The 23,527-nt window shown below is 40.7% G+C and overlaps 1 protein-coding gene across 2 annotated transcripts in view; it reads left to right on the forward strand.

Moving 5' to 3' along the window:
* Positions 1 to 23,527, forward strand: part of LOC149124891 (tolloid-like protein 1) — a 342,676-nt gene that overhangs the window by 177,823 nt on the left and 141,326 nt on the right. Inside the window, exons 7-8 of one of the 2 annotated variants that reach the window (XM_089302008.1) lie at positions 4,867 to 4,972; positions 16,834 to 16,958. In XM_089302008.1, the coding sequence (XP_089158134.1) occupies positions 4,867 to 4,972; positions 16,834 to 16,958 (231 nt within the window). Of the gene's footprint in view, positions 1 to 4,866; positions 4,986 to 16,833; positions 16,959 to 23,527 lie in introns of both variants that reach the window. The other variant, XM_089302009.1, reaches the window with a different exon arrangement.

The following is a 23,527-nucleotide window of genomic DNA, read 5'->3' on the forward strand; positions in this document are numbered from 1 at the left end:
TCATTTAGCATTTTTTTTTTTTAATTTGAGAAGCCCTTGGATGATGATGGTTTAGTAGACAAAGAGAAGGTGAATGAGGACCTCGGCAGATGTCTAGCAATACAAATGTGGTCGGGAGTTGCCTATTTAGGACGATACTGGAATGAGAAGAAAGAAATTGAGGGGCCAGCGCTGGGGTGTAGTGGGTAAAGCTGCTGCCTGCAGTGCCGGCATCCCATATGGGCACTGGTTCAAGTCCCAGCTGCTCCACTTCCAATCCAGCTCTCTGCTATGGCCTGCGAAAGCAGTAGAAGATGGCCTAAGAGCCTGGGCCCTTACACCCGTGTGGGAGACCCTGAAGAAGCTCCTGGCTCCTGGCTTCGGATCAGCCCAGTTCTGGCCTTTGTGGCCATTTGGGGAGTAAACCAGCAGCTGGAAGACCTCTCTGTCTGTCTGTCTGTCTGTCTCTCTCTCTCTCTCTCTGTCTCCGCCTCTCTGTAACTGACTTTCAAGCAAAACAAATTCATCTTTTAAAAGAAATTGAGGATACAAAATAGAGAACAATGGTATTTAAGCAGAATTTGGAGAATTTGGTGGACTATTTACCAAAAGGGTAAGAATGTTATCTCAAAAATAAGAGAGACAGAGATAGAGGGAGGAAGGAAGTGTTACTGTATTATCAGAATTGTGTCTGTGAACTACATGAGCCCATTCTCTATTAGTGTCACATTAAAACGAGAATTGGTGAGTAGAAAGAAAGTGAGAGAAAACTCAGTGGAATATGATAGCCGTTGCAAAAGGGCGAATCCTTTCAGAACGGTGAAGTAACCTGCAGAATTGGGTATGGAAGGTAAGTAAGAAAAAGAATGAGACTCCTTAGCTGAGAATCTGACGCCTGAGCCAAACAGCCAGGTTCATCTTATATTTTTCATCATTAAGAAGGAAGTAAAGAGGAAACAGTATTTTTGAAAATTGTCTCAGCTACCAAGTCAATGAGAAGTTTGTTGTTAAGCAGGTGTTAGTTTTCCTGTATTTGCCAAACATTTTGTTATATTGACAAAAAAAAAAAAAAAGCTCATAATGAATGCAACTTCCAAAAATGGTTCTTACACTTAAATAGAATTTTGATTCAATATAAATATGTATCCAAATAGAGGAAGAGATGTACATGGTACTTCAGAGTGTCCATTGAAGGATGTTTACTGGGGCCTGTGTTGTGGTGTAGTGGTAAAGGTGCCAGCAGTGCCAGCATCCCATATGGGTGCTGGATTGAGTCCCGGCTGCTCCACTTCCAATCCAGCTCCCTGCTAATGTGCCTGGAAAAACAGTGGAAGACAGCCCAGGTCCTTGGGCCCCGGCACCCCTGTGGGATACCCAGATACCCAGAAAAAGCTCCTGGCTCCTGGTCTAGCGCTGACTGTTGCAGCCATTTATAGAGTGAACCAGTAAATGAAAGACCTTTCTTTGCTTCTCTCTCTCTTTATCTATCTCTGTAACTCTGCCTTTCAAATAAATAAATAAATCTTAAGAAAAAAAAGATAGGTTTCTTCTGGTGCCCAAAATGTTACAATCTATGCATAGTTCTTGTATAACATGCATTCTTCATGAAGTTATTTTGAAGATCCCTCATGTACATGGATTTCAGTTTTTTGGTACCAAAATAAACACATATTTCAATTCTATTTTCTATGAACTTTTTGAAGTACCCTAGTATAAGTAGTATAAATAAATTTATAATACTTAACACAATGCTAGAAAAATTATGACTCTTACTAGGTTTTTGACTAAACATTCTGGCTAACAGAAAAAAAAATTACTGTGTGAGATTTCCTGTAATTGGAACCATGATCAGCAATTCCAGTATAAAAGCGTTCATGTTGGAGACTGATCTTCAACAAATTTATGACTTGCTGTGACTCAGAAACTTAAAATCAAATGTTATTCAAGTAGAGTATCCAATAAGCAAAAACTTTGGCTTCAAATTTATATGCACAAGAGATGACTATGAGAGTACTAAATTGGTATGATAATTAGATTTATTTTAATTTGCATCAGAATGTGCATATAAAGAGGGATGTCTTTAAAATTTTTGAATTATTAAGTATAGTTTTCCATGTTGCTCTGTATCTCTGACTTTCTCCTTTCCTTCATGACGTAGGTCTAAGTTTCTCTTATTTGGACTGTGTAGGCCCATGTCCTTTTTAACTAGCAGGAAAAAAAAGCCTCATGTACGTGTTAAGTGCTCAGTTATGGGCTTGGAATGTGCAACTATTGCTATAGTTACTGAATGTTCTACTTTCAAAAATTTTGTGAAGCATTTCTTGTTGATCAGAGAGCCTTTTTCCATATTGTGCTCTATACTGAAATCTTGAAAGTTTATAATTATAAAATCAGATCCACAGCGCTTTAAAATTTCCACCTTATAATTGGATATGTTAAAAAAAAAGGTTCAAATTCTATGGAGATCACAGTTGTAACAATTGTTCCTCTCAGGGTTGGGGCGAGAGCAGCGTATTCCCTAAGAATGGTTTTAACACACGAAGACATATCAGAGGTTTGAGGAGCACACATTTCAGTTTACAGGCTGGCTGGTGAAGTCAGAATCATTTACCATGTGAAATTATTCAGATATGGTTTAAAATACATTACACTGAGAGGCAGGCTCTGTAACTACAGCTTGAGTCTCTAACCTTTAGTGTTCAAATGCATGTCCCCAGGCTTCCCTATCACAGGGAGGAGAGACCTTGTATTCTAGGACATCACTCCATTTCTTTAGTACCTTTTGGAAAACTATTAATGTGATATTATTTAATACAAATATTGAAGTTAGAATGCTCAATCAAATGAGCGATGTAATAGTCCCCTTTTGAGATCCAGGCATGAATTTGGAATTCCAATAGTTCACTTTTATACTTTCTCAAAGCTCTTTAGGTTACATAAATAGTATGTCATGCACCATCTTTTGCTGTTTATTTTTTATTTTTTTAAATACATATTTCTAGCTCTAAAGTCATATTGATTTTTTAAAAATATTTATTTATTTATTTATTTGAAAGGCAGAGTTACAGAGAGAGAGAGAGAGAGAGAGAGAGAGGGAGAGGGAGAGAGAGGTGTTCAGTCCACTGGGTCACTTCCCAGATGGTCACAGCAGACAGAGCTGGGCTGATCTGAAGCCAGGGAGCAGGAGCTTCTTCCAGGTCTCCCACGTGGGTGCAGGGGCCCAAGGACCTGAGCCATCCTTTACTGCTTTCCCAGGCCATAGCAGAGAGCTGGATCGCAAGTGGAGCAGCCAGACTCAAACTGGAGCCCATTTGAAATGCCAGTATAGCAGGCGGCAGCTTTACCCACTATGCCACAGCATCAGCTCCTTTGGCTGTTGAAACTGCAGAAATTGAGTCATTGAAATCTGAAGTCAACAAGAAGCAATTCTTTGTTCTAGAACCATCAATGTAGATTCATATATTTATCTCTCTTTTTTTTTCAGTTTTCAAGAAATAATACTGCTTGGCAGATACAAACAGGCAGTTGAAAAAAATCTGTTAAAAATGAAGTTAAAATAACATGTGAAAAGTAAAACAAAAACTCCCTTAGTTCTTATTCGTATTCTTTTTTTATATATAAAGATTTACTTATTTACTTGAAAGTGAGAGTTACACAGAGAGAGACGGAGAAGCAGAGAGAGAAGTCTTTTTTTTTTTTTTTGACAGAGTTATAGATAGTGAGAGAGAGAGACAGAGAGAAAGGTCTTCCTTCCATTGGTTAACCCCCCCCAAATGACCGCTACGGCCAGCACTGCATTGATCCGAAGCCAGGAGCCAGGTGCTTCTTCCTGGTCTCCCATGGGGTGCAGGGCCCAAGCACTTGGGCCATCCTCCACTGCCTTCCCGGCCACAGCAGAGAGCTGGACTGGAAGAGGAGCAACCGGGACAGAATCCCGCACCCAAATGGGATGCTTATGCCGCAGACGGGAGGATTAGCCTAGTGAGCCACACACCAGCCCCCAAGAGAAGTCTTCCATCCACTAGTTCACTCCCAAACTGGCTGCAATGGCCAGAGCTGTGCCGATCTGAAGCCAGGAGCCAGGAGCTTCTTCCAGGTCTCCCACGCGAGTACAGGGGCCCAGGCACTTGGGCCATCTTCTACTGCTTTCCCAGGCCACCACAGAGAGAGCTGGATTGGGAGAAGAGCAGCCAGGACTCGAACCAGCACCCATATAGAATGCCAGCACTTCAGGCAGCGGCTTTACCTGCTACACCACAGCGACAGTCCCCTGTCATATTCTTCTGGATCAAAAAAGTCTTTCCAAATAGAAATGTCTTTTCATAAAAGAGAGCCTTGTTTCATTTTTGAATGAAAGTAGATTTCCGGTTGTTTTATCTTTAATGTTGAAGTCACATTGCTAAACCAAGCAGTTAGTCTAATATATACTAATATTGTTCCTACACCTTTTCACAGTGTTTCATAGAAAGGATCTAAAATTCCAAAGCAAGAAGAAGATAATTTTTATGGGCCCTGGCAAGTACAGTCATAAGAGAAAAGTGACATTCATTGGATAAAAATCCAACTCTTATTATGATTTGTACAGTATCTCAAAAAGCAGCAAGATTTTAAAGAAATGAATATTGTGAGGTAGTAAAAGAGCATACGTCAAAAACATACAAAGTTTGGTTTTGTCAGTGTTTTTGCCGAGATAAAGTCATTAACCCATTCTTTCAGTAGGAGCTCGAGTGAAAACCTCTGCCCTTGGCACATGCGCCCGGCTGAGAGTGTAAGTGGAGCCAGCAAGGAGACGGGTCATTTAATGAAGAGCAGATGCGAGTCGAGGGAGGGCTGTGGTGCTCTCCCCTCTTCCAGGCTTCTGAGATTCTGTTTGTCCCTGATCCTTAGGTCAAGAGTACAATTTTCTGAAGATGGAACCCGGTGAAGTGAACTCACTTGGGGAAAGATACGACTTTGACAGCATCATGCACTATGCCAGGAACACCTTCTCAAGGTTGGACTCTCAGGTTATACCTTTTGACTTTTAATTCCTTCCCTCCATGTAGCTCCTCTCAAAGCTATGTTTCACATTAGAATGAGAATACCTTTCAAATGTTGCTGCTCTATGGCAGAAATAAACCAAGCAAAATAAATAAAAAATCATGGTTAAGAATATAGCCAACAACAGACATTTTAATGACATATTACAACACATTTTTGCCTTTCCTATCAAATATATACATTTGAAGTGATAGGATATTATCAAGGATTTAAAGTATATTTTAATTATTTTAAAAATGTCAATTAAAATCATGACCAAACCAGTCCGTGTATTAAACTGCCAAAGTGTAGTGTAGTGAAAAGTCAAATGGTTTACTTGGTTGCTGCGTTGGAATGTCACACTCTGCCTGCAACTCCGGTTGGATACTGTGCATTTTCAGTGGCTCGAGTACCACCAATGCTCAAGAAAGACTATTACTCAATGAATTCTAAGACAACAAGTTAAGAAGATATTTTTCTTCATATAGTTTTCAGTTATCGTTCATTAATTATTAACCTTAGGATTCTTTCATTAACTGAATACTCTTTTTAAAGAGTGAAATAAACTTGGGTTTTGATCCACTTCATTCTAAAGATGATGGCATCCAGGAAATAGTTGCCAGGTAAGGAATTCGGAGCTGTAAAACCACTGAACTCACCCATTCCCTTGGCACACTCAGGCTCATTTTACCCTCCTACATCCATTTCTATTCACTCTTTTGCCCAGTTACATCCATCTCACAGTTCATTAACAACTGTTTATGAAGGCAGGCTCAGGAAGGAAAGAAAACGTCAAATGTGTTCAATAAAAGATTTTTGGCAAAAAGGAGAGAAGGATGTGTTAATGAGCCCTTTGTACTTGGACGCATTTTAGAATCATTCTTTTATAAAAACCCAAACTTTGAAAAAAAAAAAAGTGAGGGTTGACTGTGCAGTGTATGTTGAAAACTTCATGGAAACTGGAATTAAAAGATAAGTTTGTTTTGTTGTAAGGACATTTTAAAATTCATATATAGTTTTTTCACAATATGCATTTTCCGTGAACTTTATGAAACCCTTTTATTTTGAAAACCATTCTCCTCTGAAGTATATGTTTCACATATATATATACACATAAATATGTATGTATATGTATATATGCATGTGCATGCATATATAATATATGCATGTATATATATCTTTGTTAAAATATAATAACTATCCCCATGCTTATTGTTCCTGGAATTTGAATTTAGGATTTGGTAAAAATGACAGTCAGAAATTTAGCCTGCAATTATTCTTAAAGAATAATAAAATTTTTAGTTTCAGACCAATGTTTGGAAGGGAGTTTTCCATAGAGATGTGAAAGAAATGAACATTTGGTCCAAGTTTAGACAAGACTGCTCTCTTATGCTGCTGAATTCAGTTACTTAGAATTAACCTGAGGTTTGATTATTTGGAAGACAGGAAGTAGCAAAGAGTGCAGAAAATAATGAACGCTTCCTGTTCTTCAGAAATGCTGAGTCTTTCCTGAACTTGGAACTTGTCTGCTTTGCCTTTCCGCCTGGCTGTTTTCTCCATATACCACTCTTCTCATGCTGCCTGCTGCTGTCTCCTCCATCATCTGCCTTTGTGTTGTGTGCCAACCAGCTTTGACTTTTTTTGTAAGATTTATTTATTTATTTGCAAGTCAGAGTTACACAGAGGAGAGGCAGAGAGAGAGAGAGAGAGAGAGAGAGAGAGAGAGAGAGAGAGAGAGAGACATTGAGATTGGTCTTCCATATGCTGGTTCACTCCCCAATTGGCTGCAATGGCTGGAACTGCGCCGATCCAAAGCCTGGAGCCAGGAGCTTCTTCCAGGTCCTCATGTGGGTGCAGGGGCCCAAGGACTTGGGTCATCCTCCACTGCCTTCCCAGGCCATAGCAGAGAGCTGGATCGCAAGTGGAGCAGCCGGGACTTGAACTGGCACCCATATGGGATGCTGGCACTTCGGGGCAGGGTGTTGACCTGCTGCGCCACAGCACCGGCCCCCAGTCTTGACTTTTTATTCGATAAAATTGATTCAAAGTTATGCTACTCATTTTTTCATAAATAAACAGATTTCTGTAGTTCAAAAGACCTTATAGTAGGAAAGATAATATCTGATTGATCCTCACTCATATTATTTTATAAACTGGAGTCTTTAAAGTGGGTGTTTGGGGACCAGCGCTGTGACGTTGTAGGCTAAGCCTCCACCTGCAGTGCTGACATCCCGCATGGGTACCAGTTGGGTCCCGGTTGCTCCATTTCTGATCCAGCTTTTTGCTAATGGCCTGGGAAAGCAGTGGAAGATGGCCCACATGCTTGGGCCCCTACACCCACATGGGAGACTCGGAAGAAGCTCCTGGCTCCTGGCTTCAGATCAGCCTAGCTCCGGCCATTGCAGCCATTTGAGGCATGACCCAGTGGACGGAAGATTCCTCTCTCTCTGTCACTACCTTTCTCTCTATGTAACCCTGCCTCTCAATTCAATAAATAAATCTTCCAAAAAGAGAGGCTGCTTATTGACATATGTAATTGATTTCAGGTAATGAAGCATTTGTCACAGTTCTCAGTCCTTCCTCCACATAATAAAACCTTATGATTTTAAACCTTTAAAAATATTTATTTATTTGTAAGGCAGAAAGAAAAAGAGGGAAAAAAAAATCCTTCCACTGGTCACTGCCCCAGGGCTGGAATTGGGCTGGGAGTGAAACCGGAAACTTGTCAATCCAGGTCTGCGGGAGTGGCAGAAACTCCGTTCCTAGAGCCATCACCACTGCCTACTAGGATCTGCTTTAGCAAAAAGCCTAAGTCAGAAACCAGACCTGGAAATCAAATCAGTCACTCTGATGTGGGAGGTAGGCACCTTAACCACTAGACAAACACCAGCTCCTCCTTGGCCATTTTTACGTATAGAGTTTAAAGTGTTAAGTATATTCACAGTTGTGAAACATTTCTAGAACACTTTCGTCTGCAAACTTGAAGCCCTGGTACTCATTAAACAGCAACTTCCCATTCTCTCTCTCCAGCACCTGGCAATCACCAGTCTGCTTTTTGCTTCTGTGGACTTCATTACCTTAGATACCCTGTATAATTGGAACCATACAGAGTGTGTCCTTTTGTGACTTGCTTATTTCCCTTAGCATTATTTCCTCTAAGTTCATCCATACTGTAGCATACGACAAGATTTTCCTCTATAATAATGATGACTAATACTTGATTGTATAATCACATTTTATGTATGCCTTTGTCCATCAACAGACATTTGAGTTATTACCACTCGTTGACAACTGTGAATAGTGCTGCTGTGGGACATGTGTGTGTAACTATTCCTCAGAGATCCTTCTTTCTATTCTTTAGCACTATCTAAGCTGACATGAGATGCTGGTTCATGTAGTAGTTCTTATTTGAAAGGCAGAGAGAGAGAGAGAGAGAGAGAGAGCAAGTGCTCTATCTTGCAACCACTGGTTCATTTCCTAGGTGGCTGCAGAGGCCAGAGCTGGTCCAGGCCAAAACCAGGAGCCTAGAACTCCATCCAGGTCTCCCACATGGGTTCAGGGGCCGGAGGACTTAGGCTGTCTTTTGCTGCTCTCCCAAGCGCATCAATAGGCAGCTGAATTTGAAGTGAGGCCACCAGGATCCGAACTGACACCCATGTGGGATATTGGCATCGCAGGCAGTGGCTTAACCCACTGTGCACATTGCTGACCCCAGTGGCATTTCTACTTTTAATTCTTCAGGAACTTGCACACTTTTCTCATGGTGGTTGCACCATTTAACATCCTGCTAACGGTTTATAAGTTCTAGCTTTCTCTATGTCCTCACCAACACTTGTTTTCCTTTGTTTTGATAATTTCCATCACAAGATTTATTTATTCATTTGAAAGTCAGAATGACCGGAGAGAGTGAGAGACAGAGAAGAGAGAGATCTTCTATCTGTAAGTTCAGTCCTCAAGTGACTGAAACAGCAAGAGGTTGGCCAGGCAGATGCAAGGGTCTAAGAAAGCCATCTGGATTTCCCATGTAGGTGGCGGGAACCCAAGTACTTGGGCCATCATCTTCTGCTTTCCAGGTGCACTAGCAGGGGGCTGGATTGGAAGCAGAGTAGCTGGGACTTGAACCAGGCATTCCAAGTGGCGACTTAACTTCCCATGCCATAATGACTGCCCCACATTTTGGTTTAGATTGACATTTTTGTGATCATTGATGCGCATCTTGTATTGATTAGCTGAACATGTTTTCAGATGCATGGCGGTCACTTGTGTGTCATTTTTGGAGAAATGATTACTCAAGTCCTTTGCCCAGTTGTTACTCAGGCTACTTGATTTGTTGTTGAGCTGTGAGAGTTCTTTGTGTATTCTGGCTCTTAACCACTTAATCTGATATATGATTTGCAAATATTTTCTGCCATTCCGCAGGTTACGTTTTCACTCTGGCGATTTTGTCCTATATGACCAAAATCTGTTAAGTTTGATTTCATCGTGTGTGGCTCTCTTTTTAAATATACTGTTGCCTTTTGATGTCATATCCAATAAATCATGACAGCCATGAAGCTTTCCCCTTATTTTTCCTTCTGGGAATTTATAGTTCAGGGTCTTATGTTTAGATCTGTAGTTGACTTTGAGTTAATACTTTTACATAGTATAATGGTGCAAATTCATTTCTTCTTCTTTTTTTTGGCTGTGGATGTTCAGTTTTTTGTCATCATTTGTAGAAAAGGCTGCCTTTTGGAATCCTTCTTGAAGAGAATTTGATTATATACATTAGTTTTTTTTTGGGGGGGGGTTCTCTACTTTATTTCATTGGTCTAGAGGTTTATCTTTATGCCAGTGCCATAATATGTTGATTACTGTAGCTTTGTAATATATTTTTGCTGGGGCTCTGGCATCCCATATAGGCACTGGTTTGTGTCCCAACCACACCTCTTCCGATCCAGCTCTCTGCTAATGGCTTGGGAGAGCAGTGGAAGATGGCCCAAGTGCTCAGCCACATGGAAGACACAGAAGAAGCTCCTGGCTCCTGGTTTCAGATAGGCCCAGCTCTTGCCATTGCAGCCATGTGGGGTGTAAACCAACAGATGGAAGATCTCTCTGTCTCTCCCTCTCTCTGTCTGAAGCTCTACCTCAAATAAAATAATACAAAAAGACAACGTTGGAATTTTAATAGGGATTGTATTGAATCTATAGATTTATTTGAGTAATATTAAGAGCTTACTATTTAATTTTAAATCCAGGATCACAGGACCTTTCCACTTACTTATCACTTTAATTTCTTTCAGCAATGTTGTTTTAGTTTTCACTGTCCAAGTCTTTCGTTTCTTTGGTTGGGTTTACTTCTAAGTATTTGTACAATTTTTTGTCTTGATTTCCTTTATGGGTAACTCACTGTTGGCGTGTAGAAAGATAACTGGTTTTGTGTTTTGATTTTGCTAAATTCACATATTAGTTCTAACAGTTTTTTGTGGAGCATTTAGGGTGTTCTGTGTAAGACCATATCATCTGCAGATAGAGGTAATGTCTCCTACTTCCTTAATTTTAATTCTTCTTCTTCCTCTTCTTCTCCTCCTCCTCCTTCTCCTTAGTCTTCCTCTTCTTCTTCTTCTCTTCCTCCTCCTCCTCTTTAGTCCTCCTCTTCTTCCTTTTTCTCTACTTCCTTCTTCTCTACTTCCTTCCCCTCTCTCTCACCTTCTTGTTCCCCCTCCTCCTCCCGTCTTCTACCTTCTTTCCTAATTACTGTGGTCACAACATCCAGTACCAGGTTAAACAGAAGGGCTGAGAACAGGCATCCTTTGTTACTGCTCTTAGAGGAAAAGCTTTGTTTTTCACCACTGAATATGATGATAACCGTGGACTTTTCTTTTTTTTAATAAGATTTATTTATTTATTTGAAAGTCAGAGTTACACAGAGAGAGAAGGAGAGGTAGAGGTCTTCCAATCACTGGTTCACTCCCCAGCTGGCTGTAATGGCCAGAGCTGCGCCAGTCTGAAGCCAGGAGCCAGGAACTTCTTCCCGGTCTCCCACATGGGTGTAGGGGCCCAAGGACTTGGGCCATCTTCTACTACTTTCCCAGGCCACAGCAGAGAGCTGGATCAGAAGTGGAGCAGCCAGGACTCGAACTGGCGCCCACATGGGATGCTGGCACGGCAGGCATTACCTGCTAAGCCACAGCGCCGGCCTCAGTTGTGGGCTTTTCATTTGTGACCTTCATTATTTTGAGGTAGTTTCTTTCACTTTCTGGTTTGTTGAGTATGAATCAGGGAAGCGTCTTGAATCTTGTCAAATGCTTTCTCTACACTAGTGAGAGGTTTTATAGTTCTTCTGTTCTGAACTCATGGAGTCTACAATGTTCCAGTTGTTTCTGTGAGTGTAACCCATGGAATAGGTTTAGGAAATCATGGTGAGAAGTCTTGGCCTATGAGGCCTTCAAATGCATAGATATTCTGTAAGGTAAATTCATGCAAACTGATAACTTTTTCATTAAAACAAAGAAAAGTTGTAAAATTTTACAAAGTTTCTTAAAAGAATAGCTCATTTGCCATTTTTACACAATTAAAATAAATGAAGAATGGCTATTAGAAAGGAACCTCAGTATGATTTGCCTCTGGCCTATTGATAACACCTCCCTTGCTCAATGGCCATGTCTTGGACAAACAGAATTGTTAACTTCCTGACCATAAAGAAAGTACAAGAATGGGTGATTGGTCCCCTTTAGAATGTAAGAAAGGATACCTCGGTATATAGAATAAGTCAAAATTCATTATTCTACTGGCCAAGGTAGCATATATCCACTCCAAAATGCATTAACTTTTTTTAAATATTGAACCTCCTGAAAGCTTAAAAAGTGAAACTCGTCAAAGAGTGCCCATTTATTTTTGAAAATAGAAAATAGTCAATACTTTGCTTAGTACTGGAGGACTGCAGAAATTGTAACACTCCATCAATTTCCGTTTTCCTACTTAATGTTTCTGTTGATTCATGCGGTGCCATTGAGAGATGGCTTTTCTCAATGCTACCTTATAACTCAGCTTCCCTTTCCAATTACATGGGGCCTCCCGAAGTTGCATCTTAGTGTGAGCTCTTGCTTTTGATGGTCAGTTCCCATAAATCATTAGTCTCTACTTGTCTGCCCTTGTCTCGGGCAGTATATAGATGGAGTTCTATAAGTGCTTAGATCTGGCTTTAAAGAGTTGCCGCCTTGGGATTTGAGATGGCCAGGTTGTATATCACCACTCCTTTGCTTACCTAAAAGCTATAAGTCATAAGTTAACCATGTCATTCTGTTTGCCATCTTCCTATAAATTAGTAGTTGTTGTCCTCCAGGTAAACACATTATCTAGCTGGTGCTCAAAGATTTCAGAAGTCCTTGCATCTCTAAATGGTTCTTTCTGGGGACTCTCTACTGGTAGGTAGCCATAAGACTTGCTGTGCAGCCGATACCCACCTTCTGTCCTTTATTTTTTCCACAGTGCTGATCTGATCACTACCCAAGTTATTGGTCTTTCATTTTAATGTCTTTCTCCCCACATTAGGATATTAAAATCAGAAAGAGTAGTATTTTTGTTAGTCTGTTCACTGCTATAAATCCAAACCTAGAACAGTGCTGAACGAATGTTTCCTAAAGGGGAGGACTAAGCAGAGCTTAAAGTGTTATTCTTTAACCTGCAGTATAAATGTGTGATATTGTAAATATTGAAAAGGCATGTCCCATCACTCATCTCCATTTAAAAGATATCTTACGCGATGGGCATTTCTTCTGGATGTTAAGATACCCGTTATGATGCTACGTCCCACATCAAAGAATCAGGGTTCACTTTCGAGGTCAGAGTCTGATTCCAGCTTCCAAATTATTTGCACTTTGAGAGGCAGCAGTGGTAGCCAAATTGATTTGATTGCTGTAACTCACATGGGAGACTTAAGTTGGTTTTCTAGCTCCCAGTTCCAGCCCCCAAGTTTCAGGCATTTGAGGATTGAACCTGAGGATGAGAACTTTCTTTGTCTTTCTCTTTGTCTCTTTGCCTCTCAGAAAAATAAATGAGAATTTTTTTTAAAAAAAGACATCTTACAAGGTCATTTCTGTTTTTTTTAAGATTATATTTATTTATTTGAGAGGTAGAGTTATAGACAGAGAGAGGGAGAGAGAAAAGACAGAGAGAAAAGTCTTCCATCTGCTGGTTCACTCCCCAAGTGGCCACAATGGCCAGAGCTGGGCCAATCCAAAGCCAGGAGCCAGGAGTTTCTTCCGATCTCTCATGTGGGTGCAGGGACCCAAAGACTTGGGCCATCCTCCACTGCTTTCTCAGGCCATTAGCAGAGAACTGGATTGGAACAGTAACACTGGGACACATACCAGTGCCCATATGGGTGCCCATTGCAGGCATTGGTGCTAAGGTTATTTCTTAATTTAAAATATCTTTGTGGAAAATTTCCTTCTTTATTTTCTGAAAAACAATTTTTGTTTTTTAAAAATCCACACAGGCAAACTCCCTCCTTCTCAACCTGTTGTAATAGTTTCACAGTTCATTGTATTTTTAACCTAAGCACTTCCTTTAGAGTTATAAATGTTTGATACGTATTGCAAAATTAGAATGTATCTTTAGTGTACTATATTAAGAATTTTAACTCATACATAGTAGGAAAAGTAGTAATTCTTCTACTAAAACTTTGAGTCAAAAGCAACTCAATATCTTTAGCTTAGAATCAATGGGGCACTGATTAGGATTTTTTGCTAAGCAATTTTGCCATGAAACATTGAAAATGATACATAATACTTTTTTTTTAAACTTTTATTTAATGCATATAAATTTCCAAAGTACGACTTATGGATTACAATGGCTTTCCCCCCATACCGTCCCTCCCACCCACAACCCTCCCCTTTCCCACTCCCTCTCCCCTTCCATTCACATCAAGATTCATTTTCGATTATCTTAATATACAGAAGATCAGCTTAGTATACATTAAGTATGGATTTCAACAGTTTGCTCCCACACAGAAACATAAAGTGAAAAATAATAGATGATTTTTTAAAAGATGATGAAATCAGAGCAGACCTATTGTCATGTTTAATCCCAGTGAGAGTCAAGTTGGGAATTGATAATTTCTTTCTTTTTTTTTTTTTTTTTTTTTTTTTTTTTTACAGAGGATCAGTTTAGTATGCATTAAGTAAGGATTTCAACAGTTTGCACCCCCATAGAAACACAAAGTGAAATATATTGTTTGAGTACTCATTATAGCATTAAATCTCAATGTACAGCACATTAAGGACAGAGATCCTACATGAGGAGTAAGTGCACAGTGACTCCTGTTGTTGACTTTACCAATTGACACTCCTGTCTATGGCATCAGTAATCTCCCTATGCTCCAGTCATGAGTTTCCAAGGCTATGGAAGCCCTCTGAGTTCTCCGACTCTTATCTTGTTTAGACAAGGTCATAGTCAAAGTGGAGGTTCTCTGCTCCCTTCAGAGAAAGGTACCTCCTTCTTTGATGACCTGTTCTTTCCACTGGGATCTCACTCGCAGAGATCTTTTGCCAGAGTGTCTTGGCTTTCCATGCCTGAAATACTCTCATGAGCTTTTCAGCCAGCTCCGAATGCCTTTAGGGCTGATTCTGAGGCCAGAGTGCTATTTAGGACATCTGCCATTCTATGAGTCTGCTGAGTATCTCACTTCCCATGTTGGATCACTCTCCCCTTTATTTACTCCATCAGTTAGCGTTAGCAGGTACTAGACTTGTCTATGTGCTCCCTTTGACTCCCAGTCCCTTCACCATGACCAACTGTGAACTGAAACTGATCACCTGGAACAGTGAGATGGCATTGGTACATGCCACCTCGATGGGATTGAATTGGAATCCCCTGGTATGCTTCCAACTCCACCACTTGGGGCAAGTCAGCCTGAGCATGTCCCAAATTATACATCTTTTCCCTCTCCCATTCCCACCACCATGTTCAACAGGGATCACATTTCAGTTAATTTTCAACACTTAAGAATAACTGTGCATCAATTACAGATCTAAACCAGTCATATTAAGTAGAACAGATAAAAAAACTACTAAGAGGGATAATGTATTTAGTTGTTCATTAACAGTCAGGGCTATGCTGATCAAGCCACCATTTCCCATAGTGTCCACCTCACTCCAACAGGTTTCCCTCTTGGTGTTCAGTCAGTTGTCACCGATCAGGGAGAACATATGGTATTTGTCCCTTTGGGACTGGCTTATTTCACTCAGCATGATGTGTTCCAGATTCCTCCATTTTGTTGCAAATGACTGGATTTCGTTGTTTCTTACTGCGGTATAGTATTCTAAAGAGTACATATCCCATAATTTCTTTATCCAGTCTATCGTTGATGGGCATTTAGGTTGGTTCCAGGTCTTAGCTATTGTGAATTGAGCTGCAATAAACATTAGGGTGCAGACCTCTTTTTTGTTTGCCAATTTAAATTCCTTTGGGTAAATTCCAAGGAGTGGGATGGCTGGGTCGAACGGTAGGGTTATCTTCAGGTTTCTGAGGAATCTCCAGACTGACTTCCATAGTGGCTTGACCAGTTTGCATTCCCACCAACAGTGGGTTAGTGTCCCTTTTTCCCCACATCCTCGCCAGCATCTGTTGTTGGTAGATTTCTGCATGTGAGCCATTCTAACCGGGGTGAGGTGAAACCTCATTGTGGTTTTGATTTGCATTTCCCTGATTGCCAATGACCTTGAACATTTTTTCATGTGCCTGTTGGCCATTTGGATTTCCTCTTTTGAAAAATGTCTATTGAGGTCCTTGGCCCATCTCTTAAGTGGGTTGTTGGTTTTGTTTTTGTGGAGTTTCTTGATCTCTTTGTAGATTCTGGTTATTAACCCTTTGTCTGTTGCATAGTTTGCAAATATTTTTTCCCATTCTGTCGGTTGTCTTTTCACTCTCCTGACTGTTTCTTTTGCAGTACAGAAACTTCTCAATTTGATGCAATCCCAATAGTTGATTTTGGCTTTGACTGCCTGTGCCTCCCGGGTCTTTTCCAGAAATTCTTTGCCTGTGCCAATATCTTGAAGGGTTTCTCCAATGTTCTCTAGTAACTTGATGGTGTCAGGTCGTAGATTTAGGTCTTTAATCCATGTGGAGTGGATTTTTGTGTAAGGTGTAAGGTAGGGGTCTTGCTTCATGATTCTGCACGTGGAAATCCAATTTTCCCAGCACCATTTATTGAATAGACTGTCCTTGCTCCAGGAATCAACCCAAACATCTACAGCCAACTTATATTTGATCAAGGATCTAAAACTAATTCCTGGATACATAATACTTTTGTTTTGCACTGTTCTGTCTACATTTTGACATTGTTTTTCCTTTTTTAACATACGTTATAGCATTTAGACTTGTAAGAAATCTTAAATGCTTAGATAGTTAAATTAGAATTTAATTCGAAGAATATTAAGGTGTATTTTGTTTGACTCTTTGAATTTTAGTAATTGCAGAAGTCTTTATTGTATATATTGTATATATATATATATCATGAGGAAGAATTGTTTTACAATCTGACAATCTAAGGGATTCTTAGATCTGTTTGGGAGACAAAAACAGAGCCATGGTGTACTTGGTGGGAGACTATAAAATATTCCATGTATTTTAAAAACACATAATACAGTTTTCTAAGGAACACGTGGATGTCATCATTGATTTTATGCTACACACACATGATGCTGGTGTTTTGAAAGTTTGACACACTGCCTAGAGCTCACTCCGTTGTATTTTCCATTTGATTGACTTGAGTTTAAAAAGCAACCGTATATTGGTAAGCAAGATATGTGCTTTGATTTGGTGACGTAGGGGTGGTTTGTTTCTTTTCTCTTTCAGGGGGATGTTTCTGGATACGATTCTCCCCTCCCGCGATGATAATGGCATACGTCCCGCCATCGGTCAACGCACGCGTTTAAGTAAAGGAGATATTGCACAGGCAAGAAAGCTGTATCGATGTCCAGGTATTGCTCTCTGCAAACACAGGCACGTGGCTGAGCTGGGCTGTGCTGGGCTGTGCTGGGCTGTGCTCTTGCTGATGGACAAGCCATGGTTTACCCGGCTGTTTACTTGTCTCTCTCCTTGCTGACAAGTGACATGCAAAGTTCCAAGCAATCATGGGATGAGCGAGGAGGGAACTCTGGGATACTCATCGCTACAAATCAAAACAAGCTGTTAGAATTCAGATTTCAAGAGCTGGGGCAATACGCATTGTTTTCTTTTAATTTCATGAGTAAAAGAGCAAAATAGAATGGTTATTTGATAGTTACTAAGGAGTTGCATGATTTTCTAATCAAGTGCTGAGTTTCCTTGCCAATAGAGAAAGAATATCCTTTATTTGAACTGCAAAATTGGTTCCTGAATGACCTTTTCTTTCAAGTCCCTTCCTTAATGGTATATACATGAAAATTTTGGCAGTAGGTATTTATAACCCTGCTCAAAAAAAAAAAAAAAAAAAAAAAAGTTCTCACGAAGTTACTGGTGAGCCACTGTGTATTTTGCTACTGAATGAAGTTTTGAAGAAAGGATGAATGAAAGAGTCTTGGTGATTGTTTGCAGCCTTGTTGCTTCCGTTGAGGAACCGTGTGTTGTTTTGTTTTTGTTTTCCTCTTCATACTATTTGTTGAACTCTTTTACTTAGTGTAGGGTTAGCTATATAATCACCAAGTAAACTGAAAGTAAATCTTTGTAAAAATTAAGAGTGGGAATGTGAGAGGGAGGAGGAAGGGTTGGAGCATGGCGGGGTGGGGGTGGGGGGATGTGTCACTATGTTCCTAAATCTGTATATATGAAATGCATGAACCTTGTATAACTTAAATACAATTTTAAAAAATATATTTATAAAACAAGAATATTCTAAGGGAACTCCAGTACATTGATGGTTCAAGGAAGAAAAGGGATTCTGCTGCAAATTTGCTATGTTGTGAGTTCTGTTCACATCCTGAGTAGTGATCATCTTTGAAAGAGCAGACGTGAAAGATTCAATACAGTTTTCCCAAACTAAATTTCCAAAGAAACCCCCTTTACCTAACACTAACAGCATTCACATTTGGAAATATTTCTAGATCACTAAGGTTGCAGAAGGTAAAATAACTATAACAGTTTTAATTTCCTGCTAGTTTAATAATGTTTGCAGATTATCAGGGGTGTAATGGTTATATTCATCCCTGAAAATTTACCTTGATGTTGTTTATGTATTGAGTGATAGGGAAGCTCTTATGTTCATTACACTTATTACGAGTCTGGTGTGAGTCTGGGAAGATATGCCCTCAGGGGATAGGAGAAAGCAAGCTGATTCATTCACAACAATTTAATATGTGCTCCTTGACATATGGGGTAGTATGCTTTTGTTGAGCAGTTCAGGTTTCAGATGCAAGCAAGAAAAAGTGAGTTGGCTGGATAGTCACAGGAAATAGCTAGGAAGTTGGTCATTCAGTATGATGTGATTATTTAATTCATTGATTCAGCCTGGTGAATTTAGTAAACATTTCTGCTGAGAAAAGAGGTTTCCACTCCCTCAAGATCAAATTGGCTACAGTAAATTATAAGATATTACGGCTTTCCCAATTATCTTGTAATGGTTCATTTTCTTCTAATTTAGGTCTATTAAGTTTTCAGAAGGACAGTTAACTTTTTTTTAAATGTAAAGTTTATTTAAGGCCTTTTACATCTTAGTGATTCAATACTGAAAGTAAGTTTTAAAATTTTTTCTTTTGTACATAATCCTATCTGTAGTCATCTGACTGCTTACCTATAGAATTTTGTCCTGTATCTAATAATACTTAGTATTCATAGATTTATTTACATCATGGATACTTAAATTGGATTCATACTTGTATAAATATCTTTTAAATGTTTTATGTAGGTTTATAAAATATACAGGCACATGCAGTATTTCTTTAATTTTTTTAAATTCATATTTCCATAGGAAAAACACACTTGTAAGAGAATGGCACCACTATGAAAAAGTCAGGGGTGATTCTTGACTAATTTTTAGCAACATTTAGCGTGTGATGTTTTTAATCGTTTAGAAAGAGAAAGGTTTTACTATTAGTAATTTAATTGCTACAATTAAATAACTGACCACTTTGCATGTAAACAATTTTGCTTGTCTCTCTCCATGTATGCATTCAGACATCACACTTAAAAATCACACTGGAGATTCATTTGAGCATTAAATTGTAGGAAAGTTAATATGAATCAAAAATAATCAAATTGTATTAATTTAAATTTCAGCCAGTGACTCTTAAATATTTCCATTATTAACAGAAAGAAAATTAGAAGTGTGGTTTCTAATTGAGATTTTCATGATATAAATGCACAAATGGGTCATTTTCTTATTCAAACCAGAGTAAATATTCATGTATACATTACTTTATTTAACATAGTAAAAGCACAGTCATGAAAGCACTATTCTCTGTGACAAAAGATGTCTGTATTTCTAAAGCAGAATTAAAAGCCAGTTGCTGTTATAGCTTATGAATTACATGGAGTAAAGGAAAGTTACGGGATTTTTTTTTTTGAATGAAGATAAATTAGCTTTTAATTCACCAAATCTTTGAGAATGACATTTTTTTCTCAATTCTCACTGAACAATTCTCCCCCATTGTTTTCCATTTTTCCTTCTCTCTAAATCTCTGCACCCGTCTGTCTCATTTCCTAATGTAGTTAAATTTAAACCCCACACATAGTTATATATTTAAAGTTTCCATCCCTTAAGTGGGGAGCACCGCTGGTGATTAGGACAATGGCAGTGGTGTCTGTAGACTCACCATACACCAATGAAGTTTAGCAACATCATCAATGGAATGAGGTGAAAGATACGTGATTATACACAGAAGTCTAAATAGGACAACTTCCTTTTTATTTTAAAGAATCATTTATTTATTTGAAAGGCTGAGTCACAGAGAGGCAGAGGCAGAGGCAGAGGCAGAGAGAGAGAGAGAGAGAGGTCCTCCATCCATTGGTTCACTCCCCAGGCAGACAAAATATCTGCAGCTGCACCAATCCAAAGCCAGGAGCCAGGAATTTCTTTCAGGTCTCCTACTTGGGTGCAGGCCATAGCAGAGAGCTGGATTGGAAGTGGAGCAGCAGGGACTCGAACTGACGCCCATATGGGATGCTGGCACTACAGGCGGCAGCTTTACTCGCTAAGCCACAGTGCTGGCCCCAGGACAACTTCTTTAAGGATTACACAGGAGGAGATTAAGACTTTACGAGGTTGGGGATGTTGTTTAGGGTGCAGCAGGTTAAGCCGCCGCCTGCAGTGCCAGCATCCCATATAGGCACCGGTTTGAGTCCCAGCTGCTCCACTTCCAATCCAGCTCCCTGCTAATGAATGTGGGAAAGCAGTGGAGGATAGCCCAAGTACTCGGGTCCCTGCACCTATGTGGGAGACCTAGAAGAAGCTCCTGGCTTCACCCTTGCCCAGCACTGGTTGTTGTGACCATTGGGTAGTGAATCAGTAGAAGATTTCTCTGTGTCTCTCCTCTCTATATAACTCTGCATCTCAAATAAATAAATTAATTTAAAAAATTCACAAGGTTTCCCAAAAGAAATGAAATCAGCATTTGAAAGAGTTATCTGTACCCCATATCTTTGGCAGCTCAATTCACAATAGCTAAGATATGGAGTCAACCAGATGTCCATCAGCTGAGGACCAGATAAAGAAATTGTGATACACACCCACACCCACACACACACAAGCACACTCACACACACACACGCACACACCCACACCCACACCCACACACTCACGCACACACACGGTATGGAATACTACTCAGCCATAAAAAGAATGGAGCCCTATCTTTTCCAGCAAAGTGGATGCGATTGGAGACCATTATGCTTAGTGAAATAAGCCAGTCTCCAAAAGACGAAATTATATGTTTGCCCTTATTTGTGGTAACCGATTTATATGGAGTACAAAAAATGTTATGTGTATGAGTGAATTTGACATTTTGAGATTTGATTCTTGTTTATAACCCTTGTCTATATTCTTGAGGAACAGTGTTTTTTTTTCTGCTTCTACTTGTTGAATTTTTTATTTAGTGGAGGGTTAAGCTTGTGATTAAAAAATAAATGGAAAGTTTCTCGTTGTAAAAATTAAAAGAAAAATAAGAAAGGAAGAGGGGGAGGGGAGAATGAGGGAGGGAAGGAGAGGAAGGTGGGAAATGTAATTATGCTCTTAAAAGTGTGTATATGAAATGCATGAAATTTGTTCCCTTGAATATAAATAAAAATGATTAAAAAAGAGTTTACAAGCTGAGATCTGGTTGTGCCTTGGTTTTAATACGGAAGAAGGCGGATACCAACTTCATATTCCTTTGCAGCTTGTCTTATCCTTACTGTTTTACTAGAAATTGCTGGAATATAGAGCCAGCAAAGTGAATTTCGCTGCTGTTTATGCCAACTTTTTCCTCTTTGGTTTATGTTCAGAGCTCTATTAGATGTGCATTTTACAGAGCAATTCTTAGAGCTTAATTTTGAAAGGAATATTGACCTAGTAAAGCAGATAGATAGACAGTCTGTCATAGAGGACCTGAATTCTCACAGGCATGTTTCTAGTAGGCAAGCTGCAAATACTGTTCACTGGTCTTAAATATTTGAGAGAAATTATTTTAAAATTTATCAGGACATGTGCAGACTTAGAAATGCATATATTTAATTTCCTTAAAATAGTACTAACTTATTTCAGAAACTTATAGCTGGTACTTTGCAATCCACTCTTGCATTTTTTTCTATTTGTGTTTGCTGTCATATAAAAATATGAAATCCCAGTTCCTTATTGGACGGTCAGCGCGTCCTCATACAAAAGGTCAGTACAGGAGTAAACTTGGATTTCTGCACCGACGGTCTGAGGATAAGTTTCTTGTAGTTTAGAATTGTTCATTGCCATTTCTTGCTCCTGGCTTTGGAGATGGACAAGACGGCCTGTGTGAGACAGCACACGATCCTTCAGAGCCCTGGCGCTGCACGGACGCGGGACCCGTGCGTTCACTGCCAGGCTGCAAGCCCGGGACGGGGCGGAGACAGAAGCCCAAGTTGGGGAGGTCCTGGACATTGCTGCCCAAAGGTCATCCTGTGACCTGCGGGGGCTTGCAAGTCTTTCAAGCTTTAGGACGTCTGAAAGGACACCTGCTAATGCTGTCGCTGCCCCGGCGCAGTCACCCTTCCTTGTATCCCGGGCACCATGAGGACAAGGTGCTTCTTCACAGAGGATGTGGACGGGGCGTTGTCCCCACTTCCCGTCTCCCGTGGACTGTGTGAGGAGGACAGTGGAGCCGAGAGTGCTGAGGTGGGCAGGCAGTCACGGCTCTGCATGAGGTTTATATAATCTGACAACGGTTTTCTCTGCTGGATGAAGGACTACATCTGAGGGCACTTCAAAGGGTTGGTCAAAAACGGAGCGAGGGGCTGCGCGCCCACGGCCTCTGTGCACTTGCGCGGCTGTGCCGGGGCCTGCCCACCCGTGTCCGGCCGCGCGGCGTGGCGGCCCTCGTGGTGTGATGACGTCAGAGCTCTGCAGCCTCTTGAGTGACGCTGGTCCCGTCCTTTGGCCAGACCGAGTAACGGTGGCACTGATGTAGATGCGCGAGCTGGCGACTAGCAATTGGTAGCCTCCAAAATGAAAAAAAAAAAAAAAAAAAAAAAAAGTTTTGATTGGAAAGGCAAGCAGCCTAAGAGGTTCTTAAGAGCCAAGGTTGGATGCCAAAATAGCTCAGGGCTGCAGCCGCGGTTCGGGTGCAACGTCAGAGGAAAGGACCTGGGGGAGACCCACAGCGCGCCCCGCGTGGGCGACGTGGGCAGAGTACATCAGCTCCTGCTCCTGGGCTGGGCCGCCCTGCGGAAATGTCCGAGTTTCTCCTCGTGCATGAAGCAGACGTCCACGTGGTCGACAGTAGCAGCGGACACGCTCATGTTCGCAGTGCAGTATAAGTCACCTGACCTACTCAGCATGCTTCTTGAAACCGTGGACTCTGAATTAGACTCCATCGGTGACCCTCCACCACGCTAGGAACTAAAAGCAACACCGGATAAACAAACAGGACTTGAAGTACCGAGGCCCGGGCGTAAGCATCGTTCGAAGAGACTGCACAGCATGAGAGAGAGAGAGCGAGAGAGCGAGCGAGCGAGCTTCCTCCCAGAGACTCAGGAAATACAGCATTCAGGGTCTGGAAGCCGGCGGCTCCAAAAGGAAACGTTGCATGGAGTTAACCCGACAAGAACTGGAGGGAGAGGGAACAAATGCATTCGGGAGACATTCACCCCGGAAAAGCGTTCTCATCTGAACTCCCTGCGCACCCCCAGACGTTAGCAGAACAATACCTAGAGAAACCGCGGAGCCGTCTTCACCCAGCGCTTCCACCACGTGGCCGCCTCTGGAGCCAGCTAACGCAGCAACTTTTAGTAGCAACGTACTGGGCCGTAGACCTCTTGTCTCACAAGAAAACCCAGGGATGTTGGCCGCAAGACCACAGCCTTCCTACCGCAGCACCCTACACCCTACAAACAGGCTGTTGCCAGAAGTGGA

Source organism: Oryctolagus cuniculus, chromosome 8 (genome assembly GCF_051225735.1).
Source record: "Oryctolagus cuniculus isolate XC-2025 breed Fujian yellow rabbit chromosome 8, ASM5122573v1, whole genome shotgun sequence".
Taxonomy (NCBI): domain Eukaryota; kingdom Metazoa; phylum Chordata; class Mammalia; order Lagomorpha; family Leporidae; genus Oryctolagus; species Oryctolagus cuniculus.